General features: G+C 43.1%; 1 protein-coding gene across 1 annotated transcript in view; it reads right to left on the bottom strand.

Moving 5' to 3' along the window:
- Positions 1–22,082, bottom strand: part of LOC146813328 (C-type lectin domain family 2 member L-like) — a 111,468-nt gene that overhangs the window by 5,763 nt on the left and 83,623 nt on the right. Inside the window, exon 4 of the mRNA XM_085620142.1 lies at positions 17,748–17,851. Coding sequence (XP_085476268.1) covers positions 17,748–17,851 — 104 coding nt within the window. The remainder of the gene's footprint in view (positions 1–17,747; positions 17,852–22,082) is intronic.

Below are 22,082 nucleotides of genomic sequence, written 5' to 3'. Positions count from 1 at the left end.
AAGGTGGGCACAGGGTGTGCAGATGCTGTAGACCCTCCCACAGGCCAACAATCAGATGTCTGACTGAATTTCTTACGGTGGGCACATGGTGTGCAGAGGGCATAGACCCTCTCGCAAGCCAACAACCAGATGTGTGACTGAACTTCTTTCTTAAGGTGGGCACATGGTGTACAGAGGCTGTAGACCCTCTCGCAGGCCAACAACCAGATGTGTGACTGAACTTCTTAAGGTGGGCACATGGCGTGAAGAGGACGTAAACTCTCTTGTAGACCCTCTCACAGGCCAACAGCAGCCTCACTGGGTATTATTCTGTCAAGTTGTTTATTCTGATAATGACTCTCTAGAAGAGGAACGTGCAGGGACATATATTTGTCTTGCACACATTTTTTTTTATATCACAAGAATGACTAACATTGTGTAGCATTTAAAAGAAAAATGAAACAATGAAAGCACGCGCAATAATTAAAGAATGTTCCTTTTTCTAAACCCTGTGTTGTGTAAATTAAACCATGCTATTCAACAGTGCCGTGAAATCACAGACATTATTGAAACACACAAGATATCTTTGCATTATATAAAATTGGCATATAGCTGTCCAAATAAAATCATGCAACGTATAATGGCAGCGCTTTAACCCGTAAACATACATCCCATAGACCGTTTCAACGGCAAGTCTTCTAAAAACACTCTTATCAACACACTAAAACAAAAGTAAGGGTTCAAACAGAAAGTTTAATTATGGAGTTTATTATTGTCAATGCTGATGGCTATTCACTGTGGCTTTCGCCAACTGGTAATTTAATATCCTTCTCTGACTACAAAGAATTATTTGATTTTCACTTTTTCATAATGAGTACATTTGGCATTCTTATGTTCTTAATGTATTGTCTTAAAGAAACCCCAAGCGCACCTAGTCACTTTGAAGGCTCGAAACAATTTGACAATTGTATAGTATCCTGATAGATTTGTAGGCTGTCATCTAGTTTATATTTAATGACTGTTTTTCACTTGTGTAGTGAAAGAGCCACTCTTGTAGTCTGGCACCCTATGATGATCTCCGACCACCACCATTTTAACTGACTTTAGTGTGTTATTTTAACCTATCCTTAATGTAGGATGGTCCTGCATATACTTGCTTCTCTTCCGTCCTGTATTCTTGCGGTCTTTCTTTGACATGGCCTCATGTCATCCTGCTTTCTGACTTTACCTTGCTTCAAACTTTTCTGTGTGCATAGTGGTGCTTGTAAGTTGTGTGGATGAGAATTATAGGTGCTGACTATTGCCTTTGACAGGGCCTCATGTCTGACTCTGCCTTGCTGTTGCGTGTACAGCAGTGCTTGCAAGTTGTTTGGGTTATTCACATTCAAGGTCTTGCTGTTTTTTTGAGAGATTGTTTTTGTTTAGTGTACTGTGGAAGGCCTTGTGAGAGCTTCAGCAAGACAGAGGCTGGAAGAAGTGCGAATGGAGGAAGAGACTTGAGAGCTCCTTACTGTCATGAGGATGCTTGCTTGGAACTTGGCCAGATCTGGTAAAATTCTTTTGGCGGTGGGAGGAGGTCTTTCACGAATCTTCTAGTGTGTTTAAAGCTGAGGGTTGCAGGCTGAGAAACTGGGAGTTTGGATTCCGAGCGAGGGCAGACGTGTCCATCTTGGATTGAACCCTGCCTTGCTGAGCTCTCATCCCCAGCTGTAATTCTCCCGGCCAGAAGTGGGCAGTGTATGCATCAGGTGATGTATTGAGTTTTGTGGTTATTGCCATTGTGATGTGAGCCAGTGACTGTGATCGTTTGAGGTGTTTTCTTTGTGGTGTGGGAGGTGCACATCCAGAGTGATCCTCTACTGTGTGTGTATTATATATATATATATATATTCACAGAAAAAAACATAGGTTTCAGGGACGTTATAGTTAGTTGGACATTTCACTCTTACAAAACCTGAGAAATTCGGCCGTTATAGTTAGTTCAGCTTACTATAACTCACGCCCCCACAATGCACTGTTAATGACGTCACATATTACATCATTAATGACATCTCAAATGACATCACTGATGACCTCATCCACGTGATATTCTGATGCACCTCCTCATACCCTAATATAACCTTTGATACACTCACTCTAAAATACAGACTATCATTTTAATAACCATAGACACACCAATACCAGTTAGTACATACCCACTCACTGATTTCTAGGTCTACACACACATCCACTCATTCACCCATACAGTTACTCATACATGCAGTCAACCATCTACACGGCACTATCATATGCACTCACATACATATACAGACACTCACACACCGCCACTCATCCATGGGGTTACTCACACACCTAGTCAGTCTTGCAAAGAATCAATCACACTCCCATTTACTCACCTATATAGTTATATACACACACCACCTCACTTATTCAAACATATACTAACACATACTTACACTCTTATACAATAACTAATACAAGCACACACTCATCCATACAGCCACTCTCACAATCACTCACTCTCACATATAGTCATTTATATACTCCAACACTCACATATACTGCCTTTACATATGTAGTTACTCACACATGTACCACTGAGGCATCTAAACACTCACCAACACACCCAAACATCCACTCATCCACCCATACAGCCCTTCACAGATGTACTCTTGAACCCATACACCCAGTGAATCACCCACTCATACATCTATGCACAAAGTCAGACAACCCCCACCCACCCACACAGACACTCAGGCACCCATACAGATACTCAGACAACCAATCAATAACCCATACAGACACTCATTTAGCTACTCACCAACCCATGCAACTGCTTACACGCCAACTGACAAACTAAACTGTGTGAATGTTTGTATCAGTCACTAAGTTCACAAAAAATCTGTAAATGTCAGATCCAAAAAACCTAACCAAGGGAATGGGGATTCCACTGAATGCGCGAAAAAAACAAGACTCCGGTCCACAGAAAAGAAAATTATTTTCTTGTGTCCCCTCACTCACCCAGGGTTGCCCCTAGGTGACATGCTTCATCATTGGGGCCATCCCAAACAGCTGCTGCTTGGGGCGTGCTGCGACTTGCGGAACTACGTAGGAGCACTTTTTTGTGAAGAAATGTGTAGTGCAGTGTTCATGGAGTGGTGAAAGTGATGTTAAAAATACCTAGCTAGTGAGCTAATATTTTATTCCCGCTCCTAGGTGGTATGGATAAAAACGGGGTTAAATAGTAGGGAAAAGATATAACTATTATGTGTATACAGTCCCTAATATTCAGTCGACATGTTTCAAGGTATCCCATAAACCTCTTCTTCAGGACCACACGGAGACCAGCCCCATGCGTGCCACTCCTTGTGAAAACCTATAATAAAGTGCGGATGCACACCTAATGTGTGAGCACCGATTCAAAATACATACGATTAGTCTTTGACTCGTAGTATTTATGCTATGGTAATACTATGTCTCATGGTCTGCCGGAGAAGAGGGGCTTTTAGTCATACCCTCGTCAAAGCACACCTCCGTCTAATAACACCTACTGGCACCCGGGCGGACCGCATCTGATCTAACATTTACAGATTTTTTGTGAACTACATGTACATTGGAGGGTGAACCAAACCAGTACCTCCATCTCCCCCCTTTTTTGATTGTATCAGTCACTAACCCATCCATTCAGTAAGACACATTTAATAACTCACTTATATAGTCAGTCACGCACCTACTAAATCATCCAATCAGACACTTAGACACCCACTCATTCTTCAATACACCTTGGCATATATATATATATATATATATATATATATATATATATATATATATATATATATATATATATATATATATATATATATAATTCACTGAAAAAACCATAGGTTTCACACATGTTATAGTTAGCTGGACATTTTACTGATAAAAAACCAATGAAATTCCCCCGTTATAGTTACTGTAGGCAACTATAACTCACGCGACCGCAATCCTCTGCTGATGCTAATACTGTATTTAGACACTTATTTGCCCATATCTTCTTCCATTAAATTTTAGCTATACATATATTACAAATATTTTTTTTTCATAAAGACACATATGTCATCAGCAGAGGATTACGGTCGCGTGAGTTATAGTTGCCTACAGTAACTATAACGGGGGAATTTCATTGGTTTTTTATCAGTAAAATGTCCAGCTAACTATAACATGTGTGAAACCTATGGTTTTTTCAGTGAATTAGCAAGGTTTTTTAAATGCTATTTCCTAACTATAACGTGTGTGAAACCTATGTTTTTTTCAGTGAATTTGTACGGTTTTTTAAATGCTAAGTTACTTTACGCCATTTGTGGCGTGCGCGCCCACTTAACGCAGTTCGTTCCGTGCACGGTTTTTATCAACTTTAATAAGCCCTGTACATTTGGTGGCCTTCGGCCACCAAAAGCACAGGGGGTGAGGTCAATGTGGATAGTGTTTTTTTTATTTCGATTTTATAATTTCATGTTGCCAAAATTACGTTTTTTTTCTCTATTAATAAGCCCTGCACATTTGGTGGCCTGCGGCCACCAAAAGCACAGGGGGTGGGGTAAGTGTGGATAGTGTTTTTTTTATTTTTATTTTTTTACCGTAAGCGTACGGTAAGCTTACGGTAAGCGTACGGTAAGCGTACCCCGCGAAATTGCCGAAAAAAAAATAAAACCGTTTTTGCTCTTGGGGGATGTTTGGGGACTCCCTCAACATGACTATGTGGGAGGGAGTTGTCAAAACAGCCCCGTAACATGTTTTTGGCCATCATGTTTGATAAACAACACTCAGTGCGAGAGACAAAATGGCGGACGCCGCTTCCTGGTTTCGGCCGATTCGAATGTTTACTAAGATCTAAGAGCCAATCAGAATCGCGCTCGCGCACGCCACCGTAAGCTTACGGTAAGCGTACGGTAAGCGTACGGTAAGCGTACCGTAAGCGGGCTCAGATATATATATTGATTTAAAGGCTATTTTCTCAGAATCTACTGAACAGATTTACACCAAACCTACAAAAGGCACTTCCTTGACCTAGGGACTACCTCTCTGCCAAATTTCTAGTAATTCTGTTCAGCCGTTCGGGCTGTAGCTCGTTCTAAAGGTCCTATGGAAAAATGCATGGGAAAAACGCGTTTTGGGACCCCCCTTTTATCTCAGCCCCCGCTTGACGAATCCCCCCGAGACTTTCAGGGTAGGAGCGGAGCGTAGCGCCCCACCTATTTTGAGAAATTCGCGAGGATTCGTCGACCGGCGCCAAAGTTATTCAAAATAGAATGTTGAGGTTTTCCTATGGAAACGTGGTCCTAACTATAACTACCTACTGGCGACCGCCAGTAGGTAATATATATATATATATATATATATATATATATCTTTCTGATCTCTTGCAGGATGTCCAGTGTGTCTTCTCTTATATCAGTTATTGCTTGATTATTAATCAGTATTAAAGTTTGCTCAGTTATTGATTTGTGCCTTTAGATTATAAGTTTGCTACATATATTTGAATCTTATGCATTTGGTATCTGAGATAGCCTTTGTTTAGAGAATATTATGTAATAAACCCCAAGCCTTATTCTAAAAGTGATAGAGTCTTTGCAGTTTGTTAAATAAAACCCCTTTTCAAAAGGTGCTGTTTGTTTTGTGTTGAAGTCTTGTTGTGCTAGGAGTGGTAAGACATGCTCAAAAGTGTATATTATTCAAAGGTGCAGTGGTATATTTGCCTCCCAGGTGGGAGTGCAGGGATTGGGAGTGGCGTATTGGTGAGAAGCCACATTCAAAACATTTTGGCGTAGTCGGTTGCAGGATGTGAACGTGGTTTAAAAGGGGAAGAAACATGTTTGCTAGAAATTAAAAGCAGACTCTCAGATACCAATTGACATATGTATATATTAGGATGAGAGGTAGCCCATATGGTGTGCTAGCCCGAGAGTGAGCTAATTGTGTTGGGCTGAGTGAGAATTGGAATGTGTGTTTAAGTGTGTTTTGTAAAAAGTGCTTATACATAATTTGCTACGTTAAGCAGAAAGGGCTGTATCCCTTTCAAGTGTTTATTAAGAAATGCATACAAAACATGTTCAGCTGCAGTGTGAATTTGAGACATGAGAGACACGGTTTGTGGAGCCAAAAATACCTCTGCAAAGTTAACCTTTCAGAATAAATTATTGCAAATATAAGTGGGAAACCGACCAAACTGTGGTAGAAAAAGGATATGGTTTGTATCATGCAAAATAAGTATAGGAAAACCAGAAGGAAGGGTTAATAGGAGAACAGTGTGTTTAAAGGTTGGAATTGACTGGAACCTTAAAATGTGGGATGTTCTTTGTTTGACATCTTTGGAAAAAGCGCTTGAAATGGTTTGGTTTCTTTGAGAACATGATAAAATAAAAGGAGCATTTGCAATTGCTTTCCCAGGCAAACTAATGAATTTGGTCCTTTTCTGAAAATGCCTGGAATGAGTTTCTTGTTGTCCTGGTTGTTCTTAATTTGTAAAATGTAACAAATGTAAAAAATATGGTTTGATTAGAAGTATTAGAATGTATACATTATTTTAACAGAGGAAGTGATTTAACATGAGAAAAATTTTAGGAAAAAGAAATGTGCGTTTAAATCAAAGGCAGTTCTATGACTGCTCAGGCAAGTGTGAATTTGTGCTGCACAGACACGCATTTTAAATGTGCACTAGGACAAGTGAAATACAGACTCATGGTCTGATAGTGGGCAGTTTATAGCTTTGAGATAAGAACAGAAGAAAGGGAGACAATTGTGTATTAGTGTTGAATAAAATGTTTAGCTTGTGAATTCTGTTTCGTTCTGACAAGAGGTGAAAGGGTTGAGAAAAAAAAAAAAAAGAAATGTGAGGCTGTTTTCCGTCTCAGACATGAAATGCGTCCTGGGAGTGGATGGCACGTAAAAATCTGGTGCAAGAGGAGAAATGAAATACACAGTCAGTGATGGTGAAGTGCTTGCGTCTTTGAGATAGATGTTTGGGAGGCTTGCAGTGAGATCATCAAGCAACGCTGAGAAGAGGTCAGGCTTTCTGTGAAGACTGAGGAGGAATTCCTACCGGAGGGGTCATCCCAGCTCCTCGCCCCAGTAGACAGAGACAGCTTCTTTGAGATAGAGGTTTGGGAGGCTTGCAAAGGCGCAGGTTTCCTTTCTCCCCCTCCCCCATCAGGAGAGTCGCAGAGCAGATAGGAGCAGACGAAAGTTGGCAGGAGTGCATGGCACTTCGGCCTTGGAGATAAGGTGGGAGCTAGAGGCAGCAGAGAAAGAAGGCTCTGCTTGTTATTTTTGGCATTGGACCAGCTAGGTTCCGTGGAAGGCTTACAAAGGAGGGGCAGCACTTAAGGAGGATTGAGAGACACACAGAGAGCAGCTTCTGATAGTTTGAAAAACATATGAAGTAGGAAAGAGGTACAAATAATAGGAGTTAAAATTACCTTTTGCCATCCTTTTAACAGATGTGAACATTAGATGAAGAGATGTATTTTTAAATCAATTTGAAAACAAGTTAGTCTTTCTGAGGGGAGAATTAAACATGTACTCTAGCCATTTGTTTTGACCAGCTAGGATGAGTCAGATGTGAAAAAATGTGAGTTTAGAAAATGTGAGGAAAATGAATAGACCAGATTTTTTTTAATTTTAGATTTAACGATCGCTGTTCTTAGGTATAACTTACACATGTTGGTGAACAATACATTTTGCTTTACAGGGAGGAATGTTATTTTAGAAACTGAAATGTAGTCAATTCAGGAATGTGCAGTGTGTTCTTAATAGTTTTTGTAATGAACAGGGAAAGGAAAATATACAATGTGATTTCTCAGGTCCTTATGAAAAGTCCAGTGGTGGAAATTGAGATATAGGATTCCCCAGAGCACAGCTACTGTGCATGACAGAGCATTTCATTTCCTTACAGATGAAAAGGCTAACAGAGGTGGTGATACAGGATTCAAATTTGGAGTGCATGATTAAATTTGAGCACCTAGGAGATAAAGACCATCCACACAGGTGGGCAGAGAATGAAGGGATGTATATCCCCCTAGATTTTCTCAGATTTGTGATTCTTATGTGTCAGAATACAGAAGCCAGACAAATCTCATAGGAGGTGAAATGCCGGTTGAGGAAAGGAAAATTACCGGAGCAGATGAAGTGCCTTGGGCTGCTGCCAATTGATAAAGGGAGCACGTATTCAGCAGTGAGTGAAAAAATAGTCAGGAAGTAGACTGCCCCAGCCCTTCTTGCTGTGCAGGGAAAAAGAGAGTTTCATTCTCATACCAAGGATTCAGAGATTAAAGCGTGGGTAGAATTCTCAGACAATTCTCCAAAGCCAGCGGAGAGTTATGCAGACAAGAATGAAAATATTGTACCCGCTTCGCCCGTGAGGCCAGGAACGTGTTGTGCTGCCTGTCACCCCTGGAGGGGTTGAAGTCAGGGTCTGCTGCCATTGCTACCGCTACTGTGGTCGGGGAAGAGCTGCGCACGGGACTCCAGCTTCCAGGAGCCCGTGCGTGATCACACCTGCTCGGAGGTCCGCCAACCTGCCTACAACCCTTGATAATACCTCGTGGAACCCGCTGGCGCGGGTCCCGCTTCGCCCATGAGGCCAGGAACGTGTTGTGCTGCCTGTCACCCCTGGAGGGGTTGAAGACAGGGTCTGCTGCCGTTGCTACCGCTACTGTGGTCGGGGAAGAGCTGCGTACGGGACTCCAGCTTCCAGGAGCCCGTGCGTGATCACACCTGCTCGGAGGTCCGCCCACCTGCCTACAACCCTTGATAATACCTCGCGGAACCCGCTGGCGCGGGTCTCGCTTCGCCCGTGAGGCCAGGAACGTGTTGTGCTGCCTGTCACCCCTGGAGGGGTTGAAGTCAGGATCTGCTGCTGTTGCTACCGCTACTGTGGTCGGGGAAGAGCTGCGCACGGGACCCCAGCTTCCAGGAGCCCGTGCGTGATCACACCTGCTCGGAGGTCCGCCCACCTGCCTACTGGATTCCGCCTCTATAAATAAATCTAACCTCCGCAGTGCGGGACGCGCACGGGATGCCCAGGACGAAGCCCGGACAAAGGGCGGGCCGTCTGTGGCCGTCAGGGGTCGATAGGGGTTGGGTCGGCCTACCCTCTGACATCGTGATCACGGAAATATAAGGTACTGTGCTTTTTCCCAGATTAATTTCCTGAGATATGGGCAAGAGGAAAAACCTCGAGGGCGAGTCTGAGCTCTCTAGCATATTACCAGCCAAGAGCAAGATGAGGAAGATCAAAGCTAAGAAAAAGCGCCCGCATGCGGGGGAAACTGCGTAATGGATTGCATTGATAACATTATCGAAGAGTGTGGGGAGTTGCTTAATCCCCCCCTACGTCTGTTGTAGGTGGGAGGAGGGAGGTTACTAGAGGTCCTGTTGTTCCGGACATGTTTCTTCTATAAAAAAGTGGAGAGGAACAGAATAATGGGGGGTCAAGTAAAGAGCCCATCTGTAGTGCTCCTGATGCTTTGTCGGACAAAGGGCATGTTTCCCTACTTGAGATCTCACCTGTTTCTAACCAATTGCTAAATATTGTTTGCAATAACAGGTTTTCTATTTTGGGAGAAATTGACACCGATACTTATAATTCTGCCCTGCCTCCCTCTGTCTCCCCAGTCTCAAATGTGGATACATCTGCTTCTGAGGGTAGTTGTACCACTAATGTCATTGAAGGCTCTCCTGATGTAGTATCAAGTAACACTGACATGAAATCTCTACTGGTGGTAGTGAAAAATCTTTGCTCCCTGATAGAGTCCATGCAAACGAAAATTGAAACTCTAACGGTTACTGTTAAGTAGCTCGAGGAATCTAACTCGGGCCCTGGTACTTATCATAAACCTGAACCATCTACGCTCAAAGGGGGTTAAAACATGGCCCTCCCAATAATGGCAGCTAGGCACAGTGTGCTCCCTAACACCAGTGGGAACAATTTATCTCAAGACCGTCATTTGTTGAGTAAACAGTCTAGATTCCCAAACTTACCAAGGGTTGAGCAATCTCCTGTTTGCACCCCGATAAATGGTGGACGAGTTATTAGAGCACCTACTGGTAACTATCAGGCTAAGATGCATGTGAGAGGTACTCCTTCTGAAAACGCGAGACTTGGTACTAACCCTAGGGGTAACACTTATCTAGGAGTCCATAAATACCCATCACATACCCACACGCCTCACTCATATTAAATATACATGGTGAATGTCCCTAGACTGTCTCCTGGGTCTGACTACGAAAGCACTGAATCCTTGATTAACAAGGTCATTCACTGGATTAGACATGTGAGGGGCTGCCGCTCAGTGATTAGAACTGACATTGCTGGAGTGAGAAGGTTTCCCCAGGGTGGAAGCGAGGTGGATTATATAGAGGTTGGCTTTATTGATCCTACCACTGCAGGGAATTTAATCAATCTCGAGTTCAGAAGCAGTTCCCCGGATTGCTCTGCAATCCAAATGAGGTCCTCTCCCCTCCGGTTATCATGCCCGGACGACCTTTGCAGTCAGCTTGTGGGAGAGTCATGTTTAGAACAAAATGATTGACTGCGCAACAAAATCGCTGTTGGTGTCCCCACAGTTTGTCCTTTGCTGTCTAGCAAAACCCAAAATACTGAATCTGAGCTGGGTATTGCTGAGAGCACTGAAATCCATGGTCTTTCCGCAGAATTGGAGAGGATAACCCAAACGAGTAGTATGTCGGAGGTCCCCCAGGAGGGTAGCGAAATCCACTCAGAGTTTGGGACGCTTTTATCCTGGAACATTGCAGGTCTAAAATCTAAGATAAAGGACCCTAACTGGGCATTGTTTATTAATTCTTTTGATGTTTGTCTATTCCAGGAGACCTGGCTCCTTGAGCCTCAGTATTTTTCAGGCTTTCTGAACTTCAATGTTCTGGCAGTTAAGGGTAAAAAAGGGCGCCCTTCCGGCGGTCTTACTGTCTGGGTTAAGCAGGACCTTGGCACTACTGTCAAGGAGCATTCTACTCTACATTCGGATATCCAGCTTCTTAACGTCAAGTTTAAAAACAGAAAATCGCTGGATATCTATAATGTCTATGCTAGAAGCACTGGTGGTAAGAAGTCTGATACAATAGCTTGCCTGGACAAACTCATGTTCCTTTATTCTCAGCACTCCTATGTAATTATAGGAGGAGATTTTAATATTACCTTTGAACCCTTACTTGGTGCTGACTGGAGTGTTCCGGAGGAAGAAGATAGTTTATGGGGTGTTCCAAAATTAGATCTTGAACCTGTCACCCGTTGGTCTGAACTGGCAATCCAGATCAATGCCCTTTGTTTGAACAAAGGGCTCCGTGCAACAAATGGCAGGTCTGAGCATGACAAACTAGGGTCCAATACTTTTAAGAGTGGCTCACGTGCTAGTAGAATTGATTATATTTTGCTATCGCTTGATCTATGGGATGTTTTGAGAGGTATGGTGGTCATCGATAGATTGGAGAGTGACCACAACCCTCTTTCTTTGTTAATCTCGTTTTGGGAGAACCCTACTGTCCCCCTTGATTCCTCTCAGACTTATCAAGATGTAGTTATAGCAAATGATATGCGCCACGGTAAGTGGCCCAAGGTAGCTCAAAGTCAAGAAAGTCTTACTCGTATTTTTAGTAGTTTAAAGCATGCAAGTCGGGATCTAGGGGCAGAGTACAAACAGAGCGCCCAGGAACCACCTTGCATGTCTGGAATAACGATCCACGATTCTTTCTTTTTAGAACTTAAGAGACATTTTTGTGAGGCCATGCAAACTGTCTAAGATCAAGCATGATCCTTCCCCACGATGGTACACTGCAGAGTGTAGAGATGCTTGCGCGAACCTGGGTATCACCCTGAAAACTGGTGATAGTCTCAAAGTTCGCTCTGCAAGATACGCCTACAAGCAAGCAATTCTAAAATCTAAGCGAGCATGGGACTATCAAAGATGGCAGGATCTTAGGGAAGCAGGTGCCCAAAAGGACATGAGACGTTTTTGGTCTGTCCTCAAGTGGGGGAGTGGGGGTAATCCTGACAAACCCCAAAACTGGGTTTCGCAAGAAGCATGGGTTGAGCATTTTGAGTCCCTCTATGCTAAAGGAGCGGAATTGTGTGTTACCCCTGAGATACAACTTACCTTTTATAAGGAAGAAGCCTTCACTTTGCGCGATGTTGTTAACGCCCTAAAACTTGTGGTTCCAGGAAGGGCGCCCGGGATGGATGGAGTACCTGCTGATATTTTCTTGTGTAATGGGGAATCCTGGGGAAACTACATTCTAATTTTAGCTAACTTGATCGCTAGAGGTGCACCGATTCCCACCTCCTGGAAAGGCGCCAAAATTATCCCGGTGTTCAAGAAAGGGGACAAGTCCCTCCCCGCTAACTATCGACCAATCAGCCTGATTGATACCATACAAAAAATTATAGGCAGGCTGATTTTGAACAAAGTGTTGGATTGGGCTTCTGAAAATTCAATCCTCTCTCATCTACAAGCAGGATTCAGAGCCCGAATAAGCACCATTGACCAGGTGCTGCACTTCGCTATGCTCCATTGGAAGGTGGTATTCCTAGGGGGGGGTAGTCTATATGCTGCCTTTATTGATCTTAGGGCAGCATTTGACCTTGTCCCTCGGGCATCTCTATGGGATGTCTTAGACAAAATGGGTATGCCACCTGCTCTACTTTCCCTAATTGCTAGACTTCATGTGGATAATTTTGCACAGATTAGGTGGGGTGGTGTAGGACAAGTGACTAGCCAATTCCCTATACAGAAGGGGGTTAGGCAAGGCTGTGTTCTTGCGCCAACCTTATTTTCTATGTATATTAATGATGTGGCCAATTTATTAATTGATGCAAACGTAGATGCCCCCACATTGGCAGGTGCTAAAATTCCTATTTTAATGTTTGCCGACGATCGTCTTATTATAGCCAAAACCCCGAGTGGTTTACAGAAATCCTTAGGTATTTTCGAGGATTTCTGCTCAGCTCGAGGGCTTGAAATAAATGTTTTAAAATCAAAATTCATGACTTTTAACCAGTCCAAATCTTTCAAGGGCAAAATATATATGAATAATTTGCCATTGGACCAGGTTCATTATCTAGGTATTTGTATCCAACACGATCTGGGATGGAAGAAGCAAATAGATTTGGCAACCCTCAAACATTCCCAACTCTCTGGTGTGCTGAGTAAAGAACATATCCAATCTCTGACTAAACCAATTGACCCTGCACTTCGTCTGTACGATGGCAAAGTGGTTGGTGCGGCGCTCTATGGAGTTGAGTTATGGGGATTTGAAAACTTACACAAAATGTCTACTTCTGAAAATAGGTTTTTACGCAATCTCACCAAACTACCTCAGAGTACTCCTTTGTGCCCTCTGTTTTATGACTTAGGAGTGAGACCAATAGCATTAATTGCCTCGTTTCGTCCAATATTATATTGGCGGCGCTTATGGGTCACTCCAGAACTTAGGCTTTTCGCTCTTGGTCTTATGGATATTATTAAGTTGGATACCTTCCACAAAGTAAAGTGGCTCCATAGGATATATGAGTCGCTTAACGACTTGGGCTTAAAAGACTTGTGGGAGCATCCACTAAATGCTAGGTTCCCGCCTAAGAAAGCATTGAAGGCCTTGTATTGGGAACTGGTGGCTATTCGCGTCTATAGAAGTACAGCCCCGCTCTCATTAACAGGTCTATTTTTCAACTTTAAGGACACGATCTCCCTGGCAACTTTCTGGGATGACATCACAAATCCTCTGGATAGGAAGCTTTACTTCCAATTCAGAGTTGACAGTCTTCCAGTTAGAGAGTTTTCATCTAGGTGGGCCTCGAACAACACGCTTAATTGCCCGGGTTGTACCACACCTATTGAATCTGTTAACCATCTTTTACTTCAGTGCCCATCTTATGTAATCACGCGACGGGCCTGGTTAAAACCAATGTGCCGACAGCTGGGCACGAGGAATGCCAAGGTGGCAGTGAGAATTCTGCGTTCCACTGAAATCCCATTCATTTACATATCTGTTGCTAAATTTCTTGGAAGGGCTTGGGTGATTAGGAGTAAATTGTTGGCTGGGTAAATCATTCCTAACTCTGAAATGTCAATCTCTTTGCAAATACCTCTTATTTATTGTTTTACCCTATTTTAACATGTTTTTCTATTCTGTACTTATATTAATTTTTGTACGCTTTTATGACAATTGTCGAATAAAGCTAAATTGACTTGAAAATTTTGTACTTTCAAGATGGGGACAGGAAAAAACGTGTGCTTTTGAAAAATGTTTTTTGCAAGAAAAGTGATGTTTGTTTCTTTTTTCAGATCATCGTACTGCGGCGCCTTGGTGTGCGTGGTGCCCAAACCCCGTATGAGTGGGATCCCCCCTTTCCCCTCCTTCTCCTTCCCCTTCCCCTTCCCTCCCCCCCCCCCCCCCCCCCAAGCCTCGAGTAATCGCTGGACAGTGGAAGCTGAAGTCCTGTGACTAACCGGACCGGATGGGGTCCTCCTTTGCTGACCGGACCGGATGGGGTCCTCCTTTGCTGACCGGACCGGATAGGGTCCTCCTTTGTTGAACCGAATGAACTGTTGCGATGGAGATGAAGATAGATGCCAGAAAGGTGTGTCCTACACAGAAAGACTGCTTTTTCAAGTGACGAGGGAACAACTGAACGTGTTACAATTGGAACTGTTTTCTTCACATGAGGTTGACTTTAAATGCATCAAGGCTGTGTGTTTTTCACAAAGAAGAACTTTTTTTTTTTTTAGAGAAGGAGAACAGCAGAGACGTTGTGCTACAATTTGAGTAGATGTTTTCTGAGCTAGAGAATGGAAAAAAAACCTGTTGCTGTTGCTTTTAGCAAAATATATATATATATATATATATATATATCAGTTTGGCTGCTCTAGCAGTAGAAGTTCTAATATTAACCATTAGAGACATTAGGAGATTGAGTTCCAAAGCTTGATTCATTTATTTTGTGTATCCATCAAACATGTATCCAGATGTGCATGAGCTATTTCTGTGCTTTCAGTTCAGCACATAAGTTGCTGTCTCAACATGTATTTAGGAAATGTAGGGGCATATCAACAAGGGCTTTATCTCTGCTTTTTTGGCTTTAAAAGCCAAAAAAGGAGAGATAAAACTAGCGCCCTATCAACAACAGGGTGCTAACACGCAAATTTGCATGTTAGCACCCATTTACTCTACGCTTCACCTTGCATCTCTAATGAGATGCAAAGGGGGCGTTCCAGAGTAAAATAATAGGAGAAATGTCACTAAGCGACATTTCTCCTATTATCAAGAATATCGCTAACCCTGTTAGAGACAAAAAAAGCAGCGCTAACCGCGGTTAACGCTGCTTTTTTACGTCTGGTATTTTTCTGACTTAGCCATGATATCCTATGGAAGGAGGATATCATGGCTACGTTTGCCTGTCCCTATCAACAAGCTAACGTGAGATTATCGCTGGGTTTCCAGCGATAATCTCACGTTAGCCACTTAGCACCAGGATTTTTATCGCTATTGAGATAAGCGTTGCTAATAGCACGCTATCTCAGCGATAAAAATTCACGCTAGCCGGCGATAATTATCCTCACGCTAAGAGCGCTGAGCGATAATTATCACCGGTTGTTGTTGATATGCCCCAATGTTCTTTACTCACAGTTGTGTTCTGAAATGCAGTTTTTTCAGTTTTAGTTGTTTTTCTTCAGTTCTGAAATGCAGTTCTTCATTCATGGCTATGTTTTCAGTTACAACTTGCTTTCCAGTAGTGCTTATCACATGCATTTTTATATTTGTGTCTTTCAGTTATGAAATGAGGTTTTTCACTTATAGTTGTGTTTCCAATTAAGGAATGTCGTTTTTGTGCTTTCACTAGTGGTGGTGTCTTTAGTTAAGAGGTTCAGTTTTTGATATATGTGAATGGTGATAGTCGAAGGTCATGGGGTGGTATGTAGTGAAAGAGCCACTCTTGTAGTCTGGCACCCTATGATGACCTCCGACCACCACCATTTTAACTGACTTTAGTGTGTTATTTTACCCTAGCCTTAATGTAGGATGGCCCTGCATATAATTGCTTCTCTTCCATCCTGTAATCTTGCTGTCTTTCTTTGACATGGCCTCATGTCATCCTGCCTTCTGACACACACACATATTCACACATGCACACAAGACCTGTCGTCCACTCAACTTAACTGGAAAGTGGCTGTGCTGACACAGGATTTGCAGTGTTTCTGTGTAGATCATGAAAATACCATAGGGTGTCATTGGCTCCCAGAGTGCAGGAAGTAAGTGTGGGAGTCAGTCACTAGAGAGGAGCTGCAATTCCACCAAAGCAAAGCCACATTGTGCAAGGCCATCAGGGGTCTGGGATTGGAGAAATGCAACCAGCAGCTCTCTGCAACGGTGGCCCCAGGCAAGAGAGTTCAGGGCAGATGCGGGGTTAGAAGAAGGGGTCAAAGAGCTTTAACTGGGAAGGGCAGGGAGGGAGAGGGCTGAGGCAGCTTTGCACGGAGGGGCAAGAGACGACAGGACATATTGGAGCTGCACCTGCCGAGGCTGGTGAGGTGGCTGGGGGCATAAAGGGGTAAAGTCTTTATTCCACGAATGTTGTGAAAGGCAGTCGTCTGCTGAATAGGCCCTTCATCTACTTGAATAATTGGGTTTTAGAGTTGAGGGCAGGAGTAGAAATGTAATCCTGAAGTGAGAAGTGAAGTAAATCCCAAGAACCAGAGATCCTGGGGTCCTGCATCCCTGCTGTGTAATAAATGACACAGAGTTTCCCACATATAAGAAAAAACTGAGACAGTGGATATTGATGATATGTTTATAATGTTTTCTTCACACTTGTGCTTTAAAATGCTATGTTTGGATCCTGTTTTTGCAACAATTTGCAGTTCATATATGGTGTAAAAGCCACCATTTTAATCAACTTTTTTGCAAAATTATCTTGCGGGGGAAAACCCTCCTTTTTCAGTTCGGGCTCGCTCGCTTTCCCTCGCTCGCTTGTTGTACTAGCATACAACTTTTCGTCTTACCACTTTCAAAATCCACCAGCCGCCACTGTTGTAATGGGCAACATTGACAACGAGGAGCATGGGCAGATATCCATCCACTTCTCTTTGAAAGTAGGCTTTTCAAGCTCCTTTGCACTCATGGATCAGGGGCCATGAACACACAGAGGATTTCAAATTATTAAAAATGAAAGCTGCCATAAAAGAGTCACTCAAAGGTGCAGGAAGGGCTATGTGCGGTATTTGGACAAAATATCGGAAATACATATATTGTGGGACAGAATATGGTGTCAAAAAGATTAACGACAAGAATGTCAAGTAGGTAATTTTCTATGGGTAGGTAAAGTTTTACTACATATAACTCCACATATATGTACCTTGATGATATATATTTATATATATATCTTCAAGGTACGCAGATCTGGAGTTAAGAATAGTAGATTTATAGTAACCTATTTGCACTTACCTTCTCGATATTCTTGTCCTCGATATTTTTGACACAATATTCTGCCCACACGATATTTCTGATATTCTGTCACCGATACCCATGTACAGTACTACAACACACATGCAATAAAAGGCATGATGAACAGACTAGCAGTAGTCCGTGATGTGTACCACCAGTGCATAGACCTGTAGTAACAGTGAAATGATGTAACATGTTGAGAATTTGAAAACATTTTGAGAACCTCAGAATATTATGATTATCTTTGTTTCTTAACAAAATTAATGAAAACTTACGTGCTCTGGTCAAAGGCTTGGCTGTCCACCCACAGGTACACGCCACTCTCATTGTACAGGCCGATCCATGGCACAGCATGAGCAAATGTCGCCACCAAAAATTCCTTTACAAGAAAAATATGTAAAATATCGTAATATTGCACCATTTTAGGGCTAGGGTTAGCTATTGTTTCTAATGACAGCTAAATCTATGACTTTAAAGAATAACATATTTTTCTACACCTCACAGATCTTGAATGGGCAAAACTGGTCACTGTCGACTGGAGAATTTGGTAATAGTGTGAGAAGATTCTAGAAGGATGGCAGGAGATACAGCTGTATTTGGCTGTCAGAACTGTGTTCAATTTGGCAATTTTGGCCACTGCTGCAAGGGTGCCGGTGCGGAAGGAGGCCATTAGACAGGACTGTTTGAAGATATTGTTTTGAAAAAGCAGTGTTGCTACAAGTCATAAATGGTGACTTCACATGAAGGAACCTTCACTAATTTACTCCCTCAACGTGCCCTCTGGTCTTCTGAAAGAGGCAATACAACAATACAGTGACAGAATGGATGCATTATTGCTCTGCTCAGACCCAATTTACATCCTCTTTTTTTTGTGCCTAACTGACAAATGCTTACTCTACACAAAGCTTTATGTAAGAAAAGGGGTTTACCCATTTTAACCCTCTGGCACCTGGGTAAATACACAACATATGAAAAATATATAGTGCCTAGGGATGGATATAAACTTAATTATATATAGAAATAGTTTAGTTATCTCTATCGAAAGTACTTCATTTTAATCGAAAGAATCTATGTATATTTTGTAAAATCAATCCAGAATCCAATGAGTCCCAATCCCCCAAAAACAAATTATAGACGAATGTATAGTAAATAAAATATATTTATATGGTTTTTTTATAGTACGTTTCTCTTCTCATTCTTTCAATACATATATACATCTTAGTTTCTTAATCACAATGTGCAATTGTCTCTTTGCCCTACTAATCAATAAGGATGTTTGCAATGATTTAAATTACATTCCTTAAATGAAAATCACTCTATCAAAGCAACATAATGGATTGTTTTTTTCACAAAGACATTATTAAATGTTCTTTTTGTCTGTTTCGTCACAGTTAGATTTCATCTGAGTGTCTCCAAAATAAATGTCGACGCGTTTCAGCCTATATAGTTTTAGGCCTCTTCAGGACTTAGGGCAGTCAAATGCATAAATTCTCAATTCCACCTATAAACCAAATATACCATTTAGTGTTATATACACATACAACTAATAATATTTACATCTATATACATATAAACTCATACTTAGGTCAAACAAAGCGTCTTAACACCAGTACATAGTTATAGTACTTTCTCCTCTCTGGAGTGACGTATTGTAAGAGATTAATAGAAACATGTCACCAACTTGTGAATCTTTACACAAAGGTCAGGCAGCCAGACACTTTTGGTGTAGGAGAGTAGGGTCTGCTTTCTATGTTCACCCCCACTTTTGCTTTTGCTTTACTGGTTTTCGACTTAGATGTGGCTGTGGGCCTGTTAATCAGACCCACAGCCCTGCTGTTCTCTCTCTAAATTAATACTATGTACTTTAGGTGCATAACCCATTTGGATAGGATCACCTTATTGGCCCCTGTACAGTGTACCTTAGGTACCCAGGGCAAAGGTGTACCCTAGGCCTACCAGGGGCTACAGCATGTATTATGCCACCCCTGGCCTGGCCTTCCATTATGACACAACTGGCTGATCACTCAGCTGGGGCAAGGACGTGTAATCACCCCTTGCTTAGGTGTAGTATTCCTATACCTATCTATACCTATCTATATATATATATATGTGTACCTATTAGCCACTCCTATGGCAGGCCTTAACAATCCTGGAGGCAGAGTGCTTGGTAACATGTGAGATGGTGCTCTAGCATGAGCTGAGCCTGTCTGCAGCTTTTGGAACCATGTCCTTATAGCTGTTCTATGATATAGCCTACCATATACTCTTAAAGTGCCTCATAATCTTAAATGGTTATGGTAACTATGGTTTGGCTTTATCAAAACATGTCGTGTAAGGTGTCTAACACTTTGGAATAATACCCCCATCCCATTTCTGGGGATGAGGATATTATCCCTCCCTTCTAGAGGGAGAAGACATGTTGTAACCTACTTACCGGGTTAAAGTTAACCAGAGCCCCAGCATCACAAAATGGATGCTGCTGCCACAGACACGAGTCTGACCTCCTGCTGCTGGGAGTGATCCCGGCACGGGAGGCTTGGACAATAGGTTTCCTGCCTTGGGAGGTGCGAGCACCACCCCAGACAGGCCTTAGTGTATTGGGGCAGGGAGGGATGAAAGAAACGAGACACTGCCTGGGGCACACAAGGTGTCCCATGCATAGTCCAGTTCAAACCGGTGCTGGGGCACTCCAGCCCCAGTCCTGGTGCGAAACTGGACAAAGGGAAGGGGGTGTAACCACCCCCCTCCCAGGTCCCACCCATAAGGCGTGACCTAGCAGGTAACCCAGCCCCTCAGAGTAGTATAAGTGTGGTAGCTGGGCCCCAGGAGATTAGATTATCCTGAACCTGCAACTTGAACAGAAACTCTGGACCTTCGACATTCGACGAAAGAAGAAGACTGAAGAATCTCCCTTGTGGCCAAGGAGTGGCTACCCTGTGCACACAGGCACCATCAAGAGACTTACCCTTTGCTGAAGTTCTACGAGGGAACGACTGCAGAGCCCGACCAGAGCCTTGACTTCCAGACTTCTCCGACCCTGATCCACATCCGAGCTGAGATCCGTGGAGGCGACGAGAGACGTGGGACCGGCTACCTGGGAAAAGTGGCGAGTATCTTCCAGCGCAGCTCCTGTGGCACCCTCGAAGTTGTGCACCGGGGATTGAGAAGCCCCAACCCCAAGCACCATCTGCACCGAAGATCAGCACCCCACACTCCACGAGTCCTGCTGCATTTTCCTGCTTGCCGCGTCTGTCCGGTTGCTTGCCCGTTGGCTAGCGGCCTTTGCGACTACACACCTTTGAATCTTCACTACTGGTTTGGCTCCTCCAGACTGGCTCCTGCTCCTCTGCAAAAGAGAAGCACCCCAGACCTTCCTGGTCTGCACCAGAAGCAAGTCCTCCATTCTTCGTGGGTTCCGCTTGCCAAGGCTTGGTGAGTCCTAGTTCGACTTCGACGCCGCCGACAGCAAGAGCCTTCATGGGACAGCTCACCTCCTGGTCGTCCTCGATGTCTCCTGGTACCCGTGACTGCTGCGACAAGCTTCACCTCTTCACCTGCATCTTCGCGACATCGCCTAGTTCCTTCCTGGTTCCACGTGGTCACTGGCTAGTAACCCAGACTGTGTCCCTTCTGCTTGCAGGTATCCTTCCTTCTTGATCCCAGCCTTGGGATCCACCGGACACTCTTCACTGACTGCCTGACAGCAACTTTCCTTCAGATATCCATAGAAGTCCACGACGAAACCCGACTAACTTGGGTACTTCGGTGCTCACAAGGGTATTGACTATCCTAGGGTCTAGTTTCCGAGTCTCGACTTTCTAGCTATACCAGAAGTGTCCTAAAACTGCTTTTTTCTAACTGCTAGTGATTCTATCGACTGTTACGCATTACGCGTGAGTGTTTCCACTCTGCACCTGAATCCCGTGGGCCTCCCACTTCCTAACTGTTGGTAGTGTAGTGTAGCCCCAGCGATTCCCTAGGCCTAGGCCTATTCTATTTCCGTGACAGTGGTCCTTATACCACTTCTTTAGTATATGGTTTGCGTGGCCCCTAGGGCCTAACTGTATTACTTACCTGTGTGACTTAATGTATGCTTGAATAAGGCTGTGTTGTACTTACCTCGAATTTCATAAAGAGTGCTGAGGGTTTGACTAGAATAAATACACTTTATTTTATATATATACCTGTTGTGGTGTCCTTTCATTTGGTATTCAAGGGATTATATATGGTATCACAGCTGGCTTCACATGCCATTCAGAGTTTAGCCTAAGACTGCTCTTGTCCATGCTACCACTAGGATAGCTGGTCTATAAGGTTGACTTTACAACCAATCACCATAAGGGTTGTTTGGACTGATATAAGGTGTACACTAGAACTAGTGAAATCATACATCAGGCCAACTTCTCACATTGGTGAGCAGCGGTTGGGATCTGAGCTTGCTGTTGTAATACCATTGTAATCTTGAGATACTAAATTGAAAGATCACACAGATATTGTTTAGGTACATATAACATAGATTATAATACTTAAGTCCTACTGGACTTAGTTGTTGTAGGTTGAAGGGCCTAGCACACCCTGACTACAACTACTAGAGAGGTTTAGTAGAAACA

Source organism: Triturus cristatus, chromosome 7, assembly GCF_964204655.1.
Source record: "Triturus cristatus chromosome 7, aTriCri1.1, whole genome shotgun sequence".
NCBI classification, from domain to species: Eukaryota; Metazoa; Chordata; class Amphibia; order Caudata; family Salamandridae; genus Triturus; species Triturus cristatus.
This window is presented reverse-complemented; position numbering and strand designations above follow the sequence as displayed.